Raw genomic sequence first — 20070 nt, 5'->3', positions numbered from 1 at the left:
TCTTAAATGGGGTTGGAATGCTAAATCCCTGATGAGAGGGTACAATTGAAGAAACGATCAGTGCAAGTGGTCAAACAGGAAAAAGTAATTTGACAGTTAACTAGTATATCAACATAAACAACTCCCCCTACAATGTGCTAATCAAATGTAGTGATTTAAATACAAAGGACACGTTTTTTCTTTTAATAAAGAGTACAACAAAAATGTTTTAAGTAAGATGCTTAATTGTATGTCAAGAGCAATCACTGTATCTGTTTTGTGTTGAAAACTTTGCTTAAAAGCTACAACACTATGGAGATCCTCCATTATGATTACAGGAGTTTCAGCTGTATTGATGTACGAGGCAACCGATCCCCCATAACAATAATAAAAGAGTGACATCACTTCATTATATTATTGTCGCACTATAACAGACAGCAGAAAAAAATAGAACACGACAGTAAAAAAAATCTCAAAGTAAAGCTCAATACAATAACAATCACCTTGCAAACGGGGACACATTCGATAGCGCCGCAGCAATGATGCGCTGAGGTCAATACTAAACTAAATGTAAGAGGTCTCAAGCACGTTAATAAAGAGAGGTAATCTGGCACTGAGTGCAGGCCCAGAGATTCTCTAAGGATCCTACCAGGCGTCGTCTAAAGTGGTTTAACTCATAAACCCTCCCTCTCTCTCACTGTGGGCGAAGACATCACATACAATAATATCTCATTAAAGTAAACAGAATGTTTGACTCAACCGGAGAAACTGACAGTTAACCCTCTGAACCCCAAAACCCAGCAGGAAGTTAGAAATTTTGAAAAAACTACACCACAAATTGCAACAAAAAAATAAAAAAAGTTAAAATCCCTTCATTCTACCAATTGCTCTAACCACATCTGTAAAAACCAAAAATTCTGTGCTCCCTGGCACAACCATGAAACAACTACTGACTCAGCTGCAATAAAAGGGAAAGTGACAAAAATTCAGAGACTTTTTGTCAGCGCTGGGATGAACTACAGGCTCTCTTTACACAAAGTTAAAAGTATGGTAACAAATTTAACATGTAAGTAGTTAATATATAAATACTTCTATCTATTCTGCAGTACAGTACAAGCCTGTAGTCAGTTAAAAAAAAAAAAGGTGACCAGAGCAAAAATCATCCAGAAACTGCTAGGAGTTCAGAGGGTTAATATGTCCATATACTTTAAAAAATAAAAAATAAAGACACACAGAGAAAAAAACAACAATGGTTATCAGAATGTGATGAAAAGTTTGATGCATATTCAATACACTTTCACATAATACATAATCACGACAGTGTATGTAATACTTACGGATGGGCTTTCATCTCTATGTAATTCTTGGGAATGAAGCCGTCTTTTCCATTTAGCTCTGCCTTGTACCAGTTCTGATCGCACTCTTCATTTAATACCTGGTGTGGACAAAAAGAGATTCAGGTCAGTGCCAAATAGAAATGCTAATGATGGAAGGCAATCCTCTAAATTGACCTTTACGGCAGTCGGTTTAATTGGTTTGATTTCCTGTGACCTCAGAATGTGCATGTCCTTTGAGGTACAACTGCTAGGTAAATATCAGGAAACTACAAAACCAACAGCAGAGAAAATCAGCATGCAAACACAATAAAATAAATAAACTATTCCAAAACTTTTCTCCCAAGAAACACAAGTAATGTGTCCATAAGTACCCTGTCCCTTTAGCCATAAAGATGAATTCACCAGTACAACATAGTGGCCAAGACAGTTATGAGGGCACTCATGTCTGACAAAATATGGCTACAGTGCAGGTGTGTTGGGCTAGTGGTGCATCCATGTGTATCAAAGTCAATCTATATGTGCTACTTGTTCCATGTGGGTGCGTGCTTATACGAGATGGGCCATGCTGAAAAAAAGATTACCCTTCATTCTGTAGCAGCTGTCTGGCTTGTTTCATTCATAATTCAAAATGCTAGACTTTTTGCCTCGAGTTGAATTATAAAAACGTCCCTCTTAAGTAACCAACTTGCCACTCAATATGAGTTTTGAGTCTGTGTTGATCATTTGTAAAGTAAAACTAAATGCAGATTAAATAAGCATCAACGAGGGGAAGTAGCGTGCTCCATCTTTCTTTATAATTACACACGAGACAAATCTTCACAACATGTCTGCGTTTCACCAGCAATCAGACATGAAGAAATTTAAGGGGAAAACTGTGCAATGGCACTGAGTCACACAGCTTTTATGACGACAAAAAGCATTCCATAAGTCTGACATGTGGCTTCCACAGAACAGCAAGGTATGAAGACAGAAGAAAAATTGTAAAGAAACAATACACACATCATACAACCACGCTGTCACTCGTTTGATTCTCTGAGCAGCTTGAAGTAAAGCAGGGCTAGTACTAATGCCGCTCCTTCTCATCCAGTCAGAATCCCGTGTTAAGGAATGACTCAGTTCTACTTCTAGAAATTAAGTGAGTCAAGTCTGTTAAAAACATTTGTTTCACCATTTATCATCACATCTCGTCTGCATAAATTCAGACCAGAACTCATGGAACTTTTTTCCAGAAAGAACTGATAAAAACAAATTATGGCGCAAAAAACACAACTGATCCTTGCCACTTAATTTTCCCTGAAATTTTCCCAAAGTGGTTTTCTTTACTTTTCACACACAACTCTGCATATCAAAGAAGCTGTCCCTCTATTTTCTAAATCACATTTTATTCCCTTCCCTTGCTCTCCCATTAAATTCATAATGTACCCACAGCCCTGCCCAAGACAGCTGTCCAATTGGTCCCTGTGTTGTGTGAGTGACCTGGGTCTATTTGCTTCAGTGAGCCTGCAGAATGCCAGCTGTCCCTCGTCTTCCCAGCTGCTAATCCTGCGAAAGACCAGCATTACTGGATGAGGGAGTGGCTTTGGACCAAAGGCAAAAGTAGGCTGCAGTCAGGAGTGGGAAGGTAGATGTGTCTATATTTATGTAGCGTAATAATGGTAAAAAGGGTGAAAACTCAGATAGGATGAGCATGTTAAACATTGTCAGTGCTATCTGAGCCAAGACTCAAACACAGAGTCATAGCCTCTGGGCTTTATGTTGACACACCAAACCAACCTTTAAGAGTAAGCACCTACAAAGGCCGAACGATCCATTACCGTGTGGCTTTGCAACCAGCTCGCTACCATCATGTAGTTCTCTGTAAACGCACTCGCACTGTGAGCCCAGGGGCTATTGCTTGTGAAGCATAACAAGACAAGACAATGGTACTGCCAGACAAGCTGCTTTGTGAGCTTGTACTTAGTCACAGTAGTACTTTGGCATGTTAGCATGCTAACTTTTCCCTATCATCACAAACAGCTGCACTACATTTCATGGCACTCCATCTATATGTTTCATGAAACCACCAAAATATTATCTGCAAGTTGGTATCAGAGTCAGATGCATAGTTTAGGAATGAATGTATAAAACTCTGGCAATCCTTCAAATGAAAACTTTAACCTGTGCGTGGAATAAAAAGAAAAGCCAGAAGATCAATAGTCATTAGTATTTATCCCCTTGGCATCATGAGTATTTGGAGCATATTTCTTGACAATAAGTTCAATAGCTGTCAAAATACATCACTATAAATCACAAAAGTCCACTTAATGAACCTGCTAGAAAAAAGTCAGAAAGTGATTAGGTCTTTTTTCAGAACCAAAGTGGCAACTGACCTAAATACGTAGCTATCCAACTCTTGCATGGATAAAAGGCAGTGGTGAAAAATATGAAGAAACTACAGTAATTTTTGTCATAGCCAACCTTTACTGATCTTGCTTTTAACAACAGCTTCTAAAAAGTCTACATGCTCAGTCAGCCAAACTGCCATTAGTTAGAGATGTACATGAATATTCAGCTAAATGACTGAACATAGCTATATCAATATTTCATGCAACCCCTGTTGCGTCTAAGGTGTTACACAAGATGTTAACCATTAAGGTGGAAAGTGACAAGGATGACATGTCACAACACCAGTGCGGTGTGGCTCCATTTTAAACCAGAAAAAGGAAATAAGCTTATATCTACATTTTGTCAGAATTAGTTGAAATGTGAAACATTGACTATGGCAATGCAAAGCTACAATAAATGAAGAAAGTGTTTCAATGTTATTTGTACACTTCAATTTGGTGAAGTAGGCTTTGCAGGACAATGTCCAACATTCATGTGCGAGAGAGTGCCACACATTTCTGCGGTACTTAAAATACCATTTGGTAACTGAAGAATGAGATTAATCATTTCAAATGGAATGCAAATATTCACAGTATTTTTTTCAGTCAGTTGATGAAATTGTGCTTAATTTCTACTGTTTTCTGAGTGTTTTCTTACTTTTAAACTAGTTCAACTAGCCTAACTTCAAATTTACATTTAATCTGCAGGGAACTGGTTGTTAGGAAGATCTTGTCAGAAACAAAAATGCACACATGCCAAATATAAACAGCAAAAACTATGTTTGATTAGCGGCCAAAATGATTGCCCAACTATACGAGCGTCCGCATGCTGTGGAAGGGCCCTAACTTGTCTTTGAGATACTGTGAACTCCAATTGCCCCCTTTCTGTTTGCTGCTAACAACGTGGATTCCATATTTCGCACATTTGTGTCAGATAAAGTGCTTTATTTAATTAAGCCCTGCATGTGTTGTTGTCATACTAACCGCTGACTCACACAGAAGCTCATCTTGAGACACAAGAACAGTGCCCTGGGCCCTCAGTCATGAGCAACATGTGATGGTGCGAGTGACTGATTTGCTTGATCTATGAATGCTGAAATAAAAATGATCCAAGGAATCATGCTCACCATGCTGAGTGTCTACCCTGAGGCTGTTCTAACAGTGCTGACTGAGAGGAAGAGGTGGCGTGTAATGTTAGTTGAAGGGAGTGCAGCATAAAAAAAATATTCACATATTTCATAACAAGCATAAGTAACACAAACTGTGGGAGTAGAAAGTGTTTTCTTGCACAGCACTGTAGGTGGAAGACTTGCCAAGCAGTTAGAAAGACAATGATTCATCCTTACAACCCCGGCTCAAGCCTACTGCTTGGCAAACATCCACTCTGCTGAAGTGTCCATCAAACCCGACCAGTTAGAAAGTTTCTGACCTCCACTCACAGGAGGTCAGAGTGGAGAAACTTTCTAAACTGGATGAAATATCATTTGTAGATTCACATCAGTTAAGTACACTCTTCTGAGATACACTGTCTCTGCAATGGTGAAAATAAGTTGATAATGATTTTACATGCCTTTCTCTCAGCAAGATGACTGCAGGGAGAACGATGAAAGCATTCGAAGTGCATTTTTTGACCCATCGTGGTCAAATAAGATGAAAGGAAGTTATTATTGTCCAGCACAGAGCAGACTTCAGTCAAAAAGGTTATTTAGTGGTGAAAAATCACTTCATAGACCAGTCATAAGTCTCTATTCTATCACTAAGTAGAAGGAGACTGTCTGCCAGACAGTGTAACATGCCATTAGGCCCTGTGAACCGGAGTAACCTTAAATAATTACCCAGTCTATGACCAAAGTTAATAATAGAGCACAGCGGGTACTGCAATATGCGGTAGGCCTAAGCTTTATACTGCAGAAATTGCTAAGATGCTTATGTGAATTTACCCGGGGATTCAAAAATGAGCCCGTTAAAATGATGGGTATCAAAATGTATTTCTGTCAATGCTGGGCACAGATATCACAAATAAATCTCCACATCTGCACGTAACGATTACATTTTTTGGTGCAGCTGTGAATGTTTTACTCCTGTTACCTTTGCATGAAGATAATTATTATCAGCTTGAATGCTTTTGGCCACCATTTTTAAAGGAAAAGTTGACATTTTGACAAATATGAGTATTTGGTTTCTAGGGGAAAGTTAAATGCAGTGTACACAGAAGCTTCACCTTAGTTTAATTCTAACAATGTCGTTTTGATTGAAGCTATGATTCACTACCCATGTACTTGTAGCATGTGGCCTCCATTTAAAAACAAACATGATGATAGAGAAACATGCCTGTGTTGGTCGTGCCCCCATATTCTATATTTGACTGTAAGCACTCCGCTGAGAAATTTAATCCTGCTGAGTTGATAGTCTTCATTGTTTGACAAATATTGGCAAATAACACTTCAAAAACTGAACTGACTGCATGAACACAAGACTTAACAAATAGAGGGGCTTTAAAAAAAAAAAAAAAACATAGCGGCAGCAACTTTATAATTGCACAATAAACATCATATGTGCCACCGATATATTCATGAGCTTAATGTGTAAATGGATGAATCACTGTCATCTACAGTTTGTTTTTTACAGCAGGAGATGACTATCAGTTGAGTTGATTGAATAGATTCACAAGACTGAACTCAAGTGATTCATATGTTTTGCTATTTTACAGTTACACAGCCTCATTTTACAAGCTTTCATTAAAAAATCAATACATATGCCAGATGAGACATGGTACAAAAACAGGTATAAGAATATTTTTTCTTTCCATTAACTCACATACATTTTTACAAACAGGAAGGCAGACTCATTAAAATATGCAAAATATGTTCGACATGACAGAATAGTGGCTCCAGAGTGTGTCAAAGGCCACCAGACTTTGACTGGCTACACCACAACTTTGGGAAAAAGCCCTGCCAGCACCTCTGAAGATCACATATTAAACACATTTTACCTTGTTAATCTGTGCAAAAACTAAAATGGAAGTAAAAAGGAAGTAACCTGCTGTAACTATTTCCAGTCTCTCTACAAAGCTTAAAATAACCAGCAGCTGGCTTTATATTCATAGACGAAAATACTTTACATCTTTTCATGCAACTATCAAACAAAAGCATAACTGTAATTTACCATCTTCAGAACATGCTTTTTAACCGGACTACAACATGCTCATCAGTAGATGCCCATCCTGTCTGTGTGTAACTTGGTAACTGTGGTAATTTGGCTTTTTTTTTTTTTTTTTACACTTGAGTATATGTTTATAATGCTACCATGCATCTTTAAACCAGGGCACATTTTGTCAAATTGGCTCAAATGATAAGAGCTCAATGCTGAAAGCTAAAATGGTGATGGCATATGGAGAGAAATTGCACGGTCAAAAAGAATATTAGAAATGCACTGAAAATGGTTCATACCTAATTCATTACAGGTCTAGTCTATCTGGTGGCTTTGAACACTGAAAGAATGGCGTGAGTAAAAGCAGAAATAAAATATTTGCTTGCTAGACTTTTTTTTTTTTTTTTTAAACCCCACAGAGAAGATAATCGCAGCATTTTTTCTGACTGAGCTCTCTCCCTGTGTTCTAAGCTCGGCCGGCATTGTGCTATTGCATTTCTGTGGATGATGTGCATTCCCTAGTTCCCTCTGAAGATTTTTTTTTTTTTTTGTCTTTTTAATCTGATTGAGCCACAATAGTTGTAGGAGTTCCTATTTGAGAGGCTAAGATCCAGTCCAGGGATTATCTCCTGCACAGCTGCCACTGTGGTCTCCCTCCTCCCCATATCTTTTCTCTCTCTCTCTCTCTCAATCACACGCTCTGAAATAATGTCACACTTCCACCCACAAACCCATGTACTACACTAAACATCGATAACTGTCACATCAAACCCTGGTGTACAAATATTAACTCTGCATGTCTCCCTAAAACCATGAAATTATACAATACTGCGTGTAAATCCAAGTGATAAACACAGCTGCTGTATTTCAGTGTAATAATTCTCCCAGCTTTGTCTTTTTTAGAAAGGAGATTTATTTAGGCTGATGTAGACAAACTGATGCAGCAAAACAGCATTTCCTCTGTTGTATTCTGTTACCTTGTTTCAACTTGGACTAAAATTATCAAGTACCTTAGTTATTTACATGAATAGTAGTTAAAATTAAGCAGACAGATAGTTTTGCTGAGTTTTTGCTTTGGTTTAAATGGAATCGAATCTAAAAAAAATGACCACAAAGTGATTAGGTTGAAACCCTAACTTTCTCATTTCTCACTATCCAAATCAGAATTCCTTGATTCCTTCCTACAAGTATGTAGATTAAAGAAATACCCACGCTCAGGATGACATTTTTTGCATACGCCCTAACAGTATTTTGCTGCCCAGTACAAAATGGAGGTAGAAAGTGACGTACAGAGGGAGACAGACAGCGGCGACAGAGAAAACAAGATGCTAAATAAACCATGTCTGCTCAGTCGACACAGGATTGCAATAAATCAGGAGCGGGGATTACCCTGGAGTGTGAGTTAATCTGAGCGTGCGGCAGGTCAGCCAGATAGAAAGACAGACTAGCTAAAGCTTCGTCAGAACCTCCGAGGCCAAAGCCTGTTGGTTGGATCTGCCACCAGTGCTAATGGACCTGATAGAGCCCCATCTGTTTTCTGCACACCAGACTGCAACTCTGACACACTTCAAACAGTGATTCGTTACTTAATCAGACCGCAGAAAGTTATTGGTTCCAAATAACAGCATACTATTTTGATATGCAAAGTCAGTCAGCCACTGGTAAGAAGAGCCAGTGAACCAAAGCTCGGAGGAAATATAAGTTTTAAATAACTCAAACAGCACATCGCATATCAGGAGACTTTTTTTTTTTTGCAACCCACAACAATAAATTTGGTTCACATTACTTAAAAGAAACAGGCAAAGCACATATTTTAATATTAGTCATTATTTGCCCTCAGTTCAACAGCTACAAAGGAACATAAAAAAGTATTAAATGGAGAGGTGGTAGGTTGATCAGTCCTGAAGAGATACTTCTAGCAGACAGTATTACAGCATTATGTGGGTTTGGCTTAAAGAAGAAAGTGAAAATGTGTCAGGAAAAAGAGAAGGTCTGTGATAGCACAAATACCAAGACATTCATGTGTGTGTGTGTGTGTGTGTGTGTGTGTGTGTGTGTGTGTGTGTGTGTGCGCGCGCTCGAGTGCCAACTGTGTGGATGTCCTGTAGGAATGGAATTTGAGGCCTGGTATGCTGACATGCTGGCAGCAGTGGGGCAGAGGGGACAAACTGATTCACCTCCTAACACTACAGTATCTAGGACAGTACCCAGGAGATGTGGGATCAAGTCAAAAAAAGTAGGTGAAGAATTGGCGTATCACAAAGATAAATAACAGTATTTCTGTGAACGGATTGATATGGACAGAGATTTTAAGTCTCAGCAGATTTAGGGGTGCGCCGGGAGAAAAATATCCCATCAAAATGAGTCTGACCCGTTTAGCTCACAGCAGGGAGGCAGCAGACTTAGACCAGGATAGGTCAGTGCCAGGGAGGTAATGAGCGTCACCCCAATACAGAAAGACACAGGGCGACAGATTACATTGGATTCTATTAAATAGAGGCTTGTAACACTATTGTAATTAAAATAATGCTTGGGGCCATTACCACATGGGGAGGCTGCCTTATGGAGCAGAGATTGTGGCTTCAAAACACACATTGCACCTTGATCCGTAAACTAAACACTGGACACCCAACCAAAAAAAAACTTAAACTTAACTGTGGCAGAAGTCATAATATATTGCATTTTCTTGTTGTTCTGAGGCAATATTTAAACATCAATATATTAAAACATATTTATTGCAACCAAAAACCATTTAAACCATTCTGTAAGACCACACATTTTTGATGCCAAATGGTCTAGACCAGGGGTCGGCAACCCGCGGCTCCGGAGCCGCATGCGGCTCTTTTATCCCTCTGTTGTGGCTCCCTGTAACTTTGGAAAATACATTGTTCTGCCTTTCAATGCATTTTAATATAGAGAATTTTATTGTGAAATTACCGCTCTTACTTTGACGTGTCACTCCACCTGATGTGCTGTGTCTGTGACATGAGAGCGCAAAGCTGATGCAGAGAGACAACACAGAGCTTCTGATTCCCACACGTTTCATGCCTTTTTAAAATTTTACTCCTGGAGAAGCAACGCCTGTAGTTTCACATCGTTTTGTACTCAAGAATGGCAAGCCTGTATATTAAAGCTTCACTCCAAGAAAGACACGTCTTGTCTTTGAGTCAAAAGTACTTATGATAGGGTAATACACGTTACTCGCAAAAACACTGCTCGATGTCACATCCAGGCAGCAGGTCAGAGAGTCAGAGGAGTGTCGTCTTGGAAAATAGGGCAGCGACTTACCGGAGAAAAGTTATTAGCTTAAAATAAATAGATTTTACAAGTTAAATAGACATTCGCAAAATATTGATTTCCAGATAACATTATGTAACATATGAGGTCCAGGAGCAAAAATGACATTAACCAAGTAAGATAAATATTAGTGGAAGGACACAATTAAAAAATGAATCTATCCAATTAGAGGCTTTGTAATTAATTAATCACGACTGATTAACAAGGGCATAGAGGTAAAAAAAAAAAAAAAAAAAAAAAAGCGATATATGCAGTGTTGTCTTCATTTTAAACGCCAAAAGGATTTTGCGGCTCCCGGTGTTTTCTTTTCTGTGGGAAACGGGTCGAAATGGCTCTTTGAGTGTTAAAGGTTGCCGACCCCTGGTCTAGACAAGTTGCGAGTTCTTGGAATATATGCTTACAAGCAGTGAAAGATGAGTATCAGCTTTACATGAATTGCACTAATCAGAACAACCACAGCATATAAAGTAGTGTTACTTACAAGGAAAGGAAACAGAGAAAGTTAAATGTTGTATGAAAGCCAATTGAAAAATAAAAAAAATTGACAAAGCATTATCCAGCTAATGTATCCCACAAACACACATTTTTGATATAAAAGGCAACAGGGAATCAAATAGCTATATTGTATTTGATGAAAGGCCATCTTTTGATGACTAAAAAGTCATAATGTCTGAAAAATAGTTAACCTACCAGACAAGCTAGAGTAACTCTTATTTAGGAGAGTTACTCTAGCGTTACTTAAGAGTTTAAAGTGTGATAATTGATATGGAAGAATAATTTTGGCCTTACTCCCACTGTAATGCCCCTTTCTTTTATCAAAATCAATAAAATCAATTTGAATCAGGCAGCTGGGGGCAGGATCCTCTTCTAATTCATGATGTTATTTATCAGAGCCTGAATTCTGAGTGCAGTTTATTTCAGCAATATTCTCTAATGGATCACGCTTTAAAAAGCGTCAAAATCTGTTGTGCAGTAAACAGATGTGACAGCTTAGGCAACTGTGTGTGTTCAAGAACAACCGTTCCTCTTATAAAGCATTAAGATTAGAATTGTTGCTGTCTGACGCAAAAGGTGAACTTAACCACTCAAAAACACAATGTTAAGTCAGTTTGTAACCCAAAAGACACTGATCCCGTTATGTCATGTAATGCAGGTCACTGTGGTCACATCAATTGTCTATTTATAAATGTATTAAATATTAGCTGAACAGTGTCGACCTATTTTTGGACTATTTTCACTCATGTGCTGTGCAGCTTGGAATTTAAAGCCGGGATAAAAGAGAAAGAAAGAATTGTAACTTTTGGCTTAAATACAGCTGTCAGTGTCTTTATGGCACATCAGCAGGGAGTGATGCGGAGATGAGAAGGAGTGAGACCTAATTACAGCTCTCTGACTCAACACTCAGAGGGGATGACGAGTGAGAAAAAGGCAGCAGGAGCGAGAGGAGAGCAAAAAACAAGGCACAATGACGGAAGAGAGATCAAGCGAGCCAAACGGCAAAAGCAAGAGAAAGCGGCGCGAGCAGAAAAAGAGCGAGAAAGAGAGTGGGACAAACAGATAGACACAGAAAGATAATGAAGGAGACAGAGAACCACTTTGAAGAATCACACTCCTTGTGATCAGCTTAGGAAAACTCCTCAAGGGCAAATAACATAAAATGGGGCATTTCGTTTTCAAAGCAGGCAAGCAATGTTGCATTCTGCAGAGTCTTCCATCTCCGTTAGATGGCTAGCTAAATGACTTTTTGTGTGATTCCATCAGTCAGCTAAAAGAGAAAGTTGTCTTTTCATCACCACATTACACAGATTTTTTGGTCCCCATTAAATGAAACACGTAACCTGTATCTGCAGTACCACAGAAATGCTCTTTCTAACCTCCTCTTTTTATTACTTGTAAGATGCCAGGAAGAATGTTGAAGACGTACAGTAAATGTTAACAAGAAACTATCAGTAACATTCACTATTATGACTATTTGATGTGTGTCTTGAGTGTCTTTTTCACCATGTTTGACGGACACGCAGAAATGACATGGAGATACTGACGTAAGCTGGGACATGTATGCGCAAGGGTGATAATCAACGGAGCCGAGTCGTCCTAATTCTTGCTTTAGATGTCTAATTTAATGAACCACACAGCTTGCGTGTGCTGGACTATTGAATTATGGGGTGTCCACGGTGCCTGCATCCTTAGGGCATGGGTAAACAAGTCATTTTTTAGTGATTAAGACAGTGTTTCGAGGAAGCACCTTAATAAAACACTAAGAAGCTCTATCAGAACTGCTGTATCCGTATCTATGTGCAACTTTGAGTTGCTAGTCAAAAGCAAGGTTTTAATTTGGGACAAAAAGCTAAAAGACTAAAAGCCCATTACTGCCCAATTTGGTTCCTGATATGTAAACAACCTGAACCCCACCAGTCATTCGTCATCAGCAAATATCTGATTTTCAAATGGGTTACTAAACTTGTCCTATCTCCAACTCTGCAAAGGTTTGAATCAGCAGTGAACTGTAAACTACGAAGTTCTTTGAGACCATTATTAAGAAATGTATGCACTGTATGGCGCCCTTAAAATTTCGTATTTCTGCTACCAATGACAGAATGCAATTCACTGAATTTCATAAACATCACAGTCATGTAATACTTGTCAATGATGACAAAAAAATGATAATGAGTAACTAGTATGGATGTATTGCTCATAACAGAGTTTACAATCTGGTTTGTATTTGGGTATTGAGTAGTGAATGGGTTGGATAATGGGTGAGAAGCCGATTTCCAACAAAATATTCTCAGTTGCTTCATCAAGTACCTGAATACCACCTGTACTGGTGCTATTCTATCCTCGACAGATGTTCTTTAGCACAGACAATTCATTGTTCTAACTAGTTATGAGCAAGCAGTTCATAGAAACTGAGGGAGAAAGAGACAACTCTAAGAGTTAGCAACAGGCTTGAGTGCTGACATATGAAACATTGTCCAGTTGAGCGGCTACCAGGCTAAAATAGGTATTTTCCGTGACAAATGTCTGCTGCCTAGACCTGCTATCATGTGTTGACTTTGAGCAGTTGCCTCAAATACACAGACACAAGAAACAGTGCAACAATGAAGGGAGCAAGGCAGGAAAAGGTTCATGCAAACTTTGCACCATCCCTACGCTAAGGTAAAATTTGCAATTTTCACATCTCCTTCTACGGTGAGCATAAGCCTGCTGGTGTTGGTGTCACAACAGGTGGTTATTCCTGCCATTTTTAAGTTGACAACATATCTGCCCCTCCAGTTCTCATCTTTTGGGGGGATACTACTTAGTCGCTAAAGACCTACTAAAAATCTATTTACAAGTAGGGTTTGTAAAAACAACAAAAGCAACACACACACCAGTGTGCTGCAAGGGTATTTCATAACTGAGACGCTAAAGTTACAGCAGTATTTATGGGTCTGGGTCTGGCCCTGTTCTATTACTGTTCTTTTCTGGGTCTGTTTAAAATTATATGGATCAGAAAAAACAGACTGTGATGCTAATACTTACGTAAGCAATGCTAATCTTAGCAGTCGCAGCAATGAATAAGCAGTCGTTATTGTAGCCTAAAAGGGGCAAACAGTCAGAGTTATCTTTTTTCAAAGCTGTTTCTAAACTAGTTTTGCTTGCCATCCATCACTGTGACTGCAAGGGGAATAGTGTGTGGATTAGCCATGCTGTTTCAACTAGCAACAGTGGAGTCACAGGAATCTGCATGTATTTTACGAACTTTCTCGACAGGGATGATGATTTATACCAGGGCTACTAACATTACATAAGGTAAGACACAAAGTTTTGCTTTGACAACCTGTTAATTGATGCAAACTTAATAGAAATCAACAGTGAAATTTGTACAAATCGGTCTATCTCCTGGTTGGGTCCAGGGCCCAGTTCTCAAATAATAGATGGATCTGTTTTCAGTTCCGAGTATTACATTAGTGGGTTGTTTTTGGGGGCTTGGCACAAATTGGGGATCCATGAATACCTCTGTTTCAATAACAGTCTGGATCATGGTCATGCATAATGAGAAACATAAGTATTGACCAATTCAATCCCAAGCAAAATAGGTTTGTTGTGTTGAAAAAATTTACTTACAATGCCATATATGCATCAAAGCAAAACACACATTTTTCTTATATTAATATATCATAGTTTAAAGCAGACAAAAAACAGAAGCAAGAAACACAAAGTCAGAGAAATTTACTTATCTAAGCTTTCTCTCCAGAGGTTCAGGATTTAATGAGAAAATTGTCTGCTACTATGCAAATGTGAACAACGCACAGTCTCTCAGACTCCAGTAAGATCACACAGGGCCCTTGGCAATGTAAGTATACTCATCTGTATCGAAAACTGCACAATGAGCAACATAGCAGGGATTTATTGACCCTAAAGCTCCACATAGTCACTTCTGCTCCATAAAGAGCCAAGAAATCCACAGAAAACTGCTGCTAACTTGATTTAAATGTGCTTGGAAGGGAAGAATTTGAATCTGGACTTGGAGCTCAGATTCTAACAACGGTCATTGAGTCTTTTAAGTTAATTTTGAACAATCAAGACATTGAGGCATTACAAGGTAGATAGAATTCTTTCTCTCCTCAGCAGTCAAGTGGACAGAGAGGGGAAAACAGTATCCTAAGCACTAATAAATGACAAGTGTATCATTAATCGTGGGATGGGTGTGGGGTCTCATAAAAAAGTGCTGAACTACCGCTTAAAATATCCATCTGTGTCAATAATGTTGGTAACAGTGCTACTATAAAGGAGGAGAATTTAAATAATTTTACTGCAATTCTATTCCAAGTAATGTGGTCACTAAATTCTAGTTGTCTGTGTTTGAAATGATAAGGCTTATGCTTCTCAGTGTACATGCAGTGCTGCTGTATGCTAGATGTAGACTGTAGAGTTTGCTGGAGTTTGCTGTGGAGACACAGGAAGTTGCTGGGGGTTGGAAGACACATCAAACAGGATGTGAAACAGCTAAGCTGTAGCATTAACATAAGCGCATTCAGATACAAGGACACACTACTGTTGGGACAGACTAGACAACTGTACCACAGACTAAACTGAGCATTCACTCCTTGCTCAAAAAACGATTGAGGCAGCAGGATGAATGACTGGTGTTCTTCCTAAGGAAAACTTTATTTTTGAATATCTCATATTTACAGTCACTTTCCACAAAACCTGTCAGTTGTAAATCTTGTAATATAGAGGCCATAAAATATTGGCATTTTAGGTGGAGAAAGGCTCAAATTGATGATTTAATTTTTTTAGAATTCCTTGATTTAGCTAACTCAAACTGAACTGCTAAATCAAATATGTCAAAATCTGGTGCAGACAGTCAAACCTTTTACATTAAACAACAGCTTGATATCTGGTGCAGTATTCATTCTGTTCTTTTGGTGCTTCTCTGTGAAGTAATACTTAGTTTCTCAGCATACCAACAGACTGTATCTCTTCTTTTATTAGCAAACAATTGGCTGCCTTAATGAGCACCGAGTGTCCTGACAATCCTAGACTGCTGGCTGTGTTCGTTATCTACTGGCAAGCTCTCATTCAATTCCTGGGGCGACTTTAAATTTGAATTTTATGGCATATTATTTTATTAATGGCTGCAACATAATATTGACAGAGTAGTATATGCTGAATAGTCTTCTTAAATAAAAAAAGCTTCCACTCTGCAGACAGCAGTTTGCAGAAGTTGCACAGTCGGAAGGCGGATCTTAGATCATGCTATATGGGCAGGGTTCAAAGATCTATTAATGGGAGATAATTCTGCCAGCTAGAAGGGCTGGTAATCTTTATTTATTTAAGGAGGAAATGAGAACAAGTGCACAGCGCTCAGGGCAATGGCCAGACTTGACTGTGGCCTCCACATGCCTGCTGCTTTGCCTCTAGATCTTCTTTCTGACACATAAAAGGAGGTAAATAATACTAATGAGGCAGCTATTTCAGAAACAATTTTTTAAATTATCTTAACATGAAAATGCAATAAATAGTACAACATGCGAAACTAACGTGAACTAATGTTAACTTCTGTTAACTTTTGTAACTGAAACCAAGCTCAAAGTTTAAAAGGGGACAAAAAGACTGAAGTTACAGTAGACAGACTTGGAGACAGTGCATTTATTCACCATCTTCCCCTTTTTTCTGTATGCATGATAGGAAATCACACTGTGAAACTAACTTGTCTGCACTATGCAAATTGGTCATGGGCCCACACATTGTACTATAAAATACTTTACATATAAGGCTATGCTTCAGTGCTGCCAAATGCTCTTCACACTGTGGTCCAAATTTAAGATTAATCAATAAATCTGTTCATACATTAAGACTAAGAGAGAAGTTTAAAAATTAAACAACTTGAAGCTGTCTGTAAAGACAAACAGGAAAGTTACTGCAACAACACGGTGTCATTTACTGATAAAGAGCTAATGCAAAATGTAGAGCAAAATGCACACACATAATTGTATATTTAGCTTATTAGATATATTTTCTTTAACATCAGTGGCCCCTACATAAAATGACATTGCTTTTTGTTATTTTTGTTTACTTTTACAGGTAAACTGTGAAAATTGAGGAGTAAGAGCCTGAGTAAAGTCACTCTGCTTCGCTACTCAATAACTAGTAAATGTGACAACTACATATTGGTTTATGACTCAAGGCTGCAAATTAGTGGTGGGTATAGTATGGTCAACCAGCTGTGACTCATAGTCACACAGAAGTTGCTATCCGGCTGACAGTTGTGGAATCTGATAACTAAATATCTTTGTAGCGCTGGAGAATATGGGTTGCCTTTCGTCTGATGAATGCCTAAGACTGTAACAAAGTAATATTATGAATGAAAGCTACACAAAGTGTCAGCTAACGTGTAGTAAATAATAACGGATTGATTATAGCCAATAAAAATCAAAGAATCTCTCCAAAATAAAACCAAATTGACTTTTAGGTGGCTCACAATAATTTCCTTAAGGACTCAGCATCAATTATCACAACTTATTAATGAAAATTTTGGCTACAAGAGAAATTCCCATGATACTTTGAGCATAATTTTAATGTATTCACATACATAATGCTGTAAATCTAAAATTAAGCCAAATGATAAAAAATTAGCACATGCAGGTTTCATTATGATTGAATATGTCGATGAAGGATTTCATGTCTCCAAACAACCTCTTCATCCCCACAGTGGCAGACAGAGTCTTACATAAAAGGCCTTTTCTAAAAGCAAATGAAGCAAGGACAAAAACTGTGGCATTAAGCCAGAGCTGGGTCTGTGTAATATTTGTGAGAAACTGTACCGCTGACGCCAAAAAAACATACAAACAGCAAAAGTACAGTCAACTAAATGTCTACAGTACCAATCCATATTAGCTGTGTGTATCAAATGCAAATTATAAGGCAACAAATTCCAACTCCGGATTCAAAGGTACTTGGATCAAAGTTTTGTTACATTCAGCTACAGACTGTATTTGGGATGTTTTTCAAAAAATTATGTACTGGAAAACTACTGCTAACATTCAGTAAAGTGGACAGCTCAGTAATGTACTACTGAGTTTTACACCAAGCACGCTACACCTAAAGCCGACAAACCACAAGATAAGTATCGTCACCATAAACATCTAGAGTCACGAGTGGTTACCTTAGCCAAGAGAAGAATAAGACGCACCACGTAAATTGTACTTTAAAACTGTACAGCAACAGCATGCAGTGAGTCTGTAGCCTATGCATCTACACCACATTATCATTAACACGTTGTACACATTAATAAAATTACCCTACTGTAGTGTGTGGCAACAGGTAGTGAGACTGTGAATCAAAGCAAAACTAGCTATCCGAAGTACAAATCTGAAACACCTCACAGATATTGTGTGCCTATATCAGTGCTAGAGCTATCAACGCAGCCACTATCTCTGAGTGATACTTAAAATGGTGAGAAGTTAAGGATTCTACATACAAGGCAAGCCTTAACACAGGGTTGCTCTCTCATGAGAGGGAGTCTTTGTCCTGAGAGCAGAGCTATTTAGTATTAGTATCAGCGGATAGATAGCACTGGCAATGGGAGCAAAGGAGCCACAACGAACATCGTCCACCAAAATAAGGTTTTTTATATGTAACGCTGCAAGCAATTCGGTATAGCATCGAGCAAGGCAACAAGGACATCTAATGCAAATAGGATCAATTCTACACAACCTTGACTTGAGTGATTTATAATCACAACGCTTCTTTTGATTATGTTCTTTTACAAACAGTAATGGAGTCACCTGAGAGAGGAATTTAGTATTATTGATGTTTAAATAGCTATTAAGTAACCGAAGTATCTAAAGCTGAGTGCAAAGAGTAAAGTGAGATGGAGAAAGTGCTTATTGCTTAAGGTAATTAGCTAATGTAAAAAATTGGCAGAAAAAAAAAAAGGTAAAGAGCACACACAGCTAATGCCCGGCAAACTAATGCTGTACTTTTTAGTGTATTTCAGTGGGGTTTTTTTGGTAGCCTTCCACTGCACAAGCTGATTTTCAATACTTTTGTGCCACAACGGCTCTAAACTTGACAATAAGCACAAAAAATGAGCATAAATCATCATGTACCTCTCTTTTTTATTGTTTCTATTGATAGAAAAGTTGCTGCAAATGTACAATTTTGTGACACACTACAAAAAAACCCAGGGATATGAGACAAATTGTTCAATGTACTAATCAAAATGAATTGCTGGCAGATTACCAAAATTACTTTCAATGGCAGCCTCATACAAACTATTTATTTTATGGCCTTTTTTAAACTCCAAAAAGCCTAAATGGGTGTATTTCACAAATGTATGCCACTTGATGCTTCCACTCATATCAATGGACTTAATGGAGATCAAATCAATACAGAACAGCATTATAAATACTCTGGGTTTGGAATATGGCTAGACAACAGCTCGTGCTACAAGCTGTTCAACAGCTTACTCCAAATGCAAATTTCAAAGTAGGTGCTTATATCCAAAGAGAAAAAAAATATCTTGTTCCTCATTTGAAAACAGAGAAAACATTATGCATTCCACTGTACCCTATACGTTACATTTTGAATATATACTAATATACTGTACACAGTGCTATTTGATTAATCACACAGGATAACTACCACACCCACGAGTAAAAAGAGAGCGGTGAAAGCTCCTCATACAGACTGGCTTCCAATACTAGCCACTTTTTTACAGGAATGAGCTGGAACACCATTTAAGTTAGAAAAAGTTAGGGGCATGTATTCCTCTGAGTGGCATTGAAGGTTATATAATCCATCTATCAAGAGTGTAGAAATTCTCTATCTCTCTAGATTGATCACTATAGATATATATAGCTATACAAGTGTTTTCTCTCCCTAAAGAATTCTTGTTCTCATTAAAAGTTTCTGACTAAATAAAGCTGAACAAGCCAAACATGTTAATAAATAAGGTGTAGTGTAGGTCCCTATGCACATCATATGTTTCAATAAATGACAAGCGCATGTTCCTTACAGTTTTTCATTAGTTACCTGGGGTTAGAAACATTCAGACTTGAAACTGATGTACGAGTACCAAGGAGAGGAACAAAAGAGGGAAACAAGATAAAAAAGATGAAAGAAATAGACAGGGGGGCAGCATCTGACAAAAATTATGCCAATTTATTCCATCTCAAAAACTGGTCCTATGGGCAAAGTAGCCAACAAATGATTCAGATGAAATGTGGCCACTGCTAGAGGCAACATTCGTGCTGCTTTCCTTCCCCTTTTTAGATCCATTCTCTGTACGGACATAAACTGTAATGCGTTCATTTTTTTGTTGCTTTTAATGTTGTGCGCTTACAGTACGTTGCCCAGTCGCCATTTGACTCTTATACACAAGTATCACCAGGACATATGGATATTTTCTTTTGATTTTTGAGCCACTGTGTGCGGCAGAGCTGGTGGGCACTAAA

At 38.3% G+C, this 20070-nt stretch overlaps 1 protein-coding gene across 1 annotated transcript in view; it reads right to left on the bottom strand.

Moving 5' to 3' along the window:
- The window catches only part of grb2b (growth factor receptor-bound protein 2b), a 32613-nt gene that overhangs the window by 8920 nt on the left and 3623 nt on the right, over positions 1–20070 (bottom strand). The window contains exon 3 of the mRNA XM_022190700.2: positions 1317–1414. Within this exon, the coding sequence (XP_022046392.1) occupies positions 1317–1414 (98 nt within the window). The remainder of the gene's footprint in view (positions 1–1316; positions 1415–20070) is intronic.

The sequence above is a fragment of the Acanthochromis polyacanthus genome, chromosome 21, assembly GCF_021347895.1.
Source record: "Acanthochromis polyacanthus isolate Apoly-LR-REF ecotype Palm Island chromosome 21, KAUST_Apoly_ChrSc, whole genome shotgun sequence".
Taxonomy (NCBI): Eukaryota; Metazoa; Chordata; class Actinopteri; family Pomacentridae; genus Acanthochromis; species Acanthochromis polyacanthus.
The sequence above is the reverse complement of the archived record's forward strand: the minus strand, read 5'-3'. Positions and strand labels throughout refer to the sequence as shown.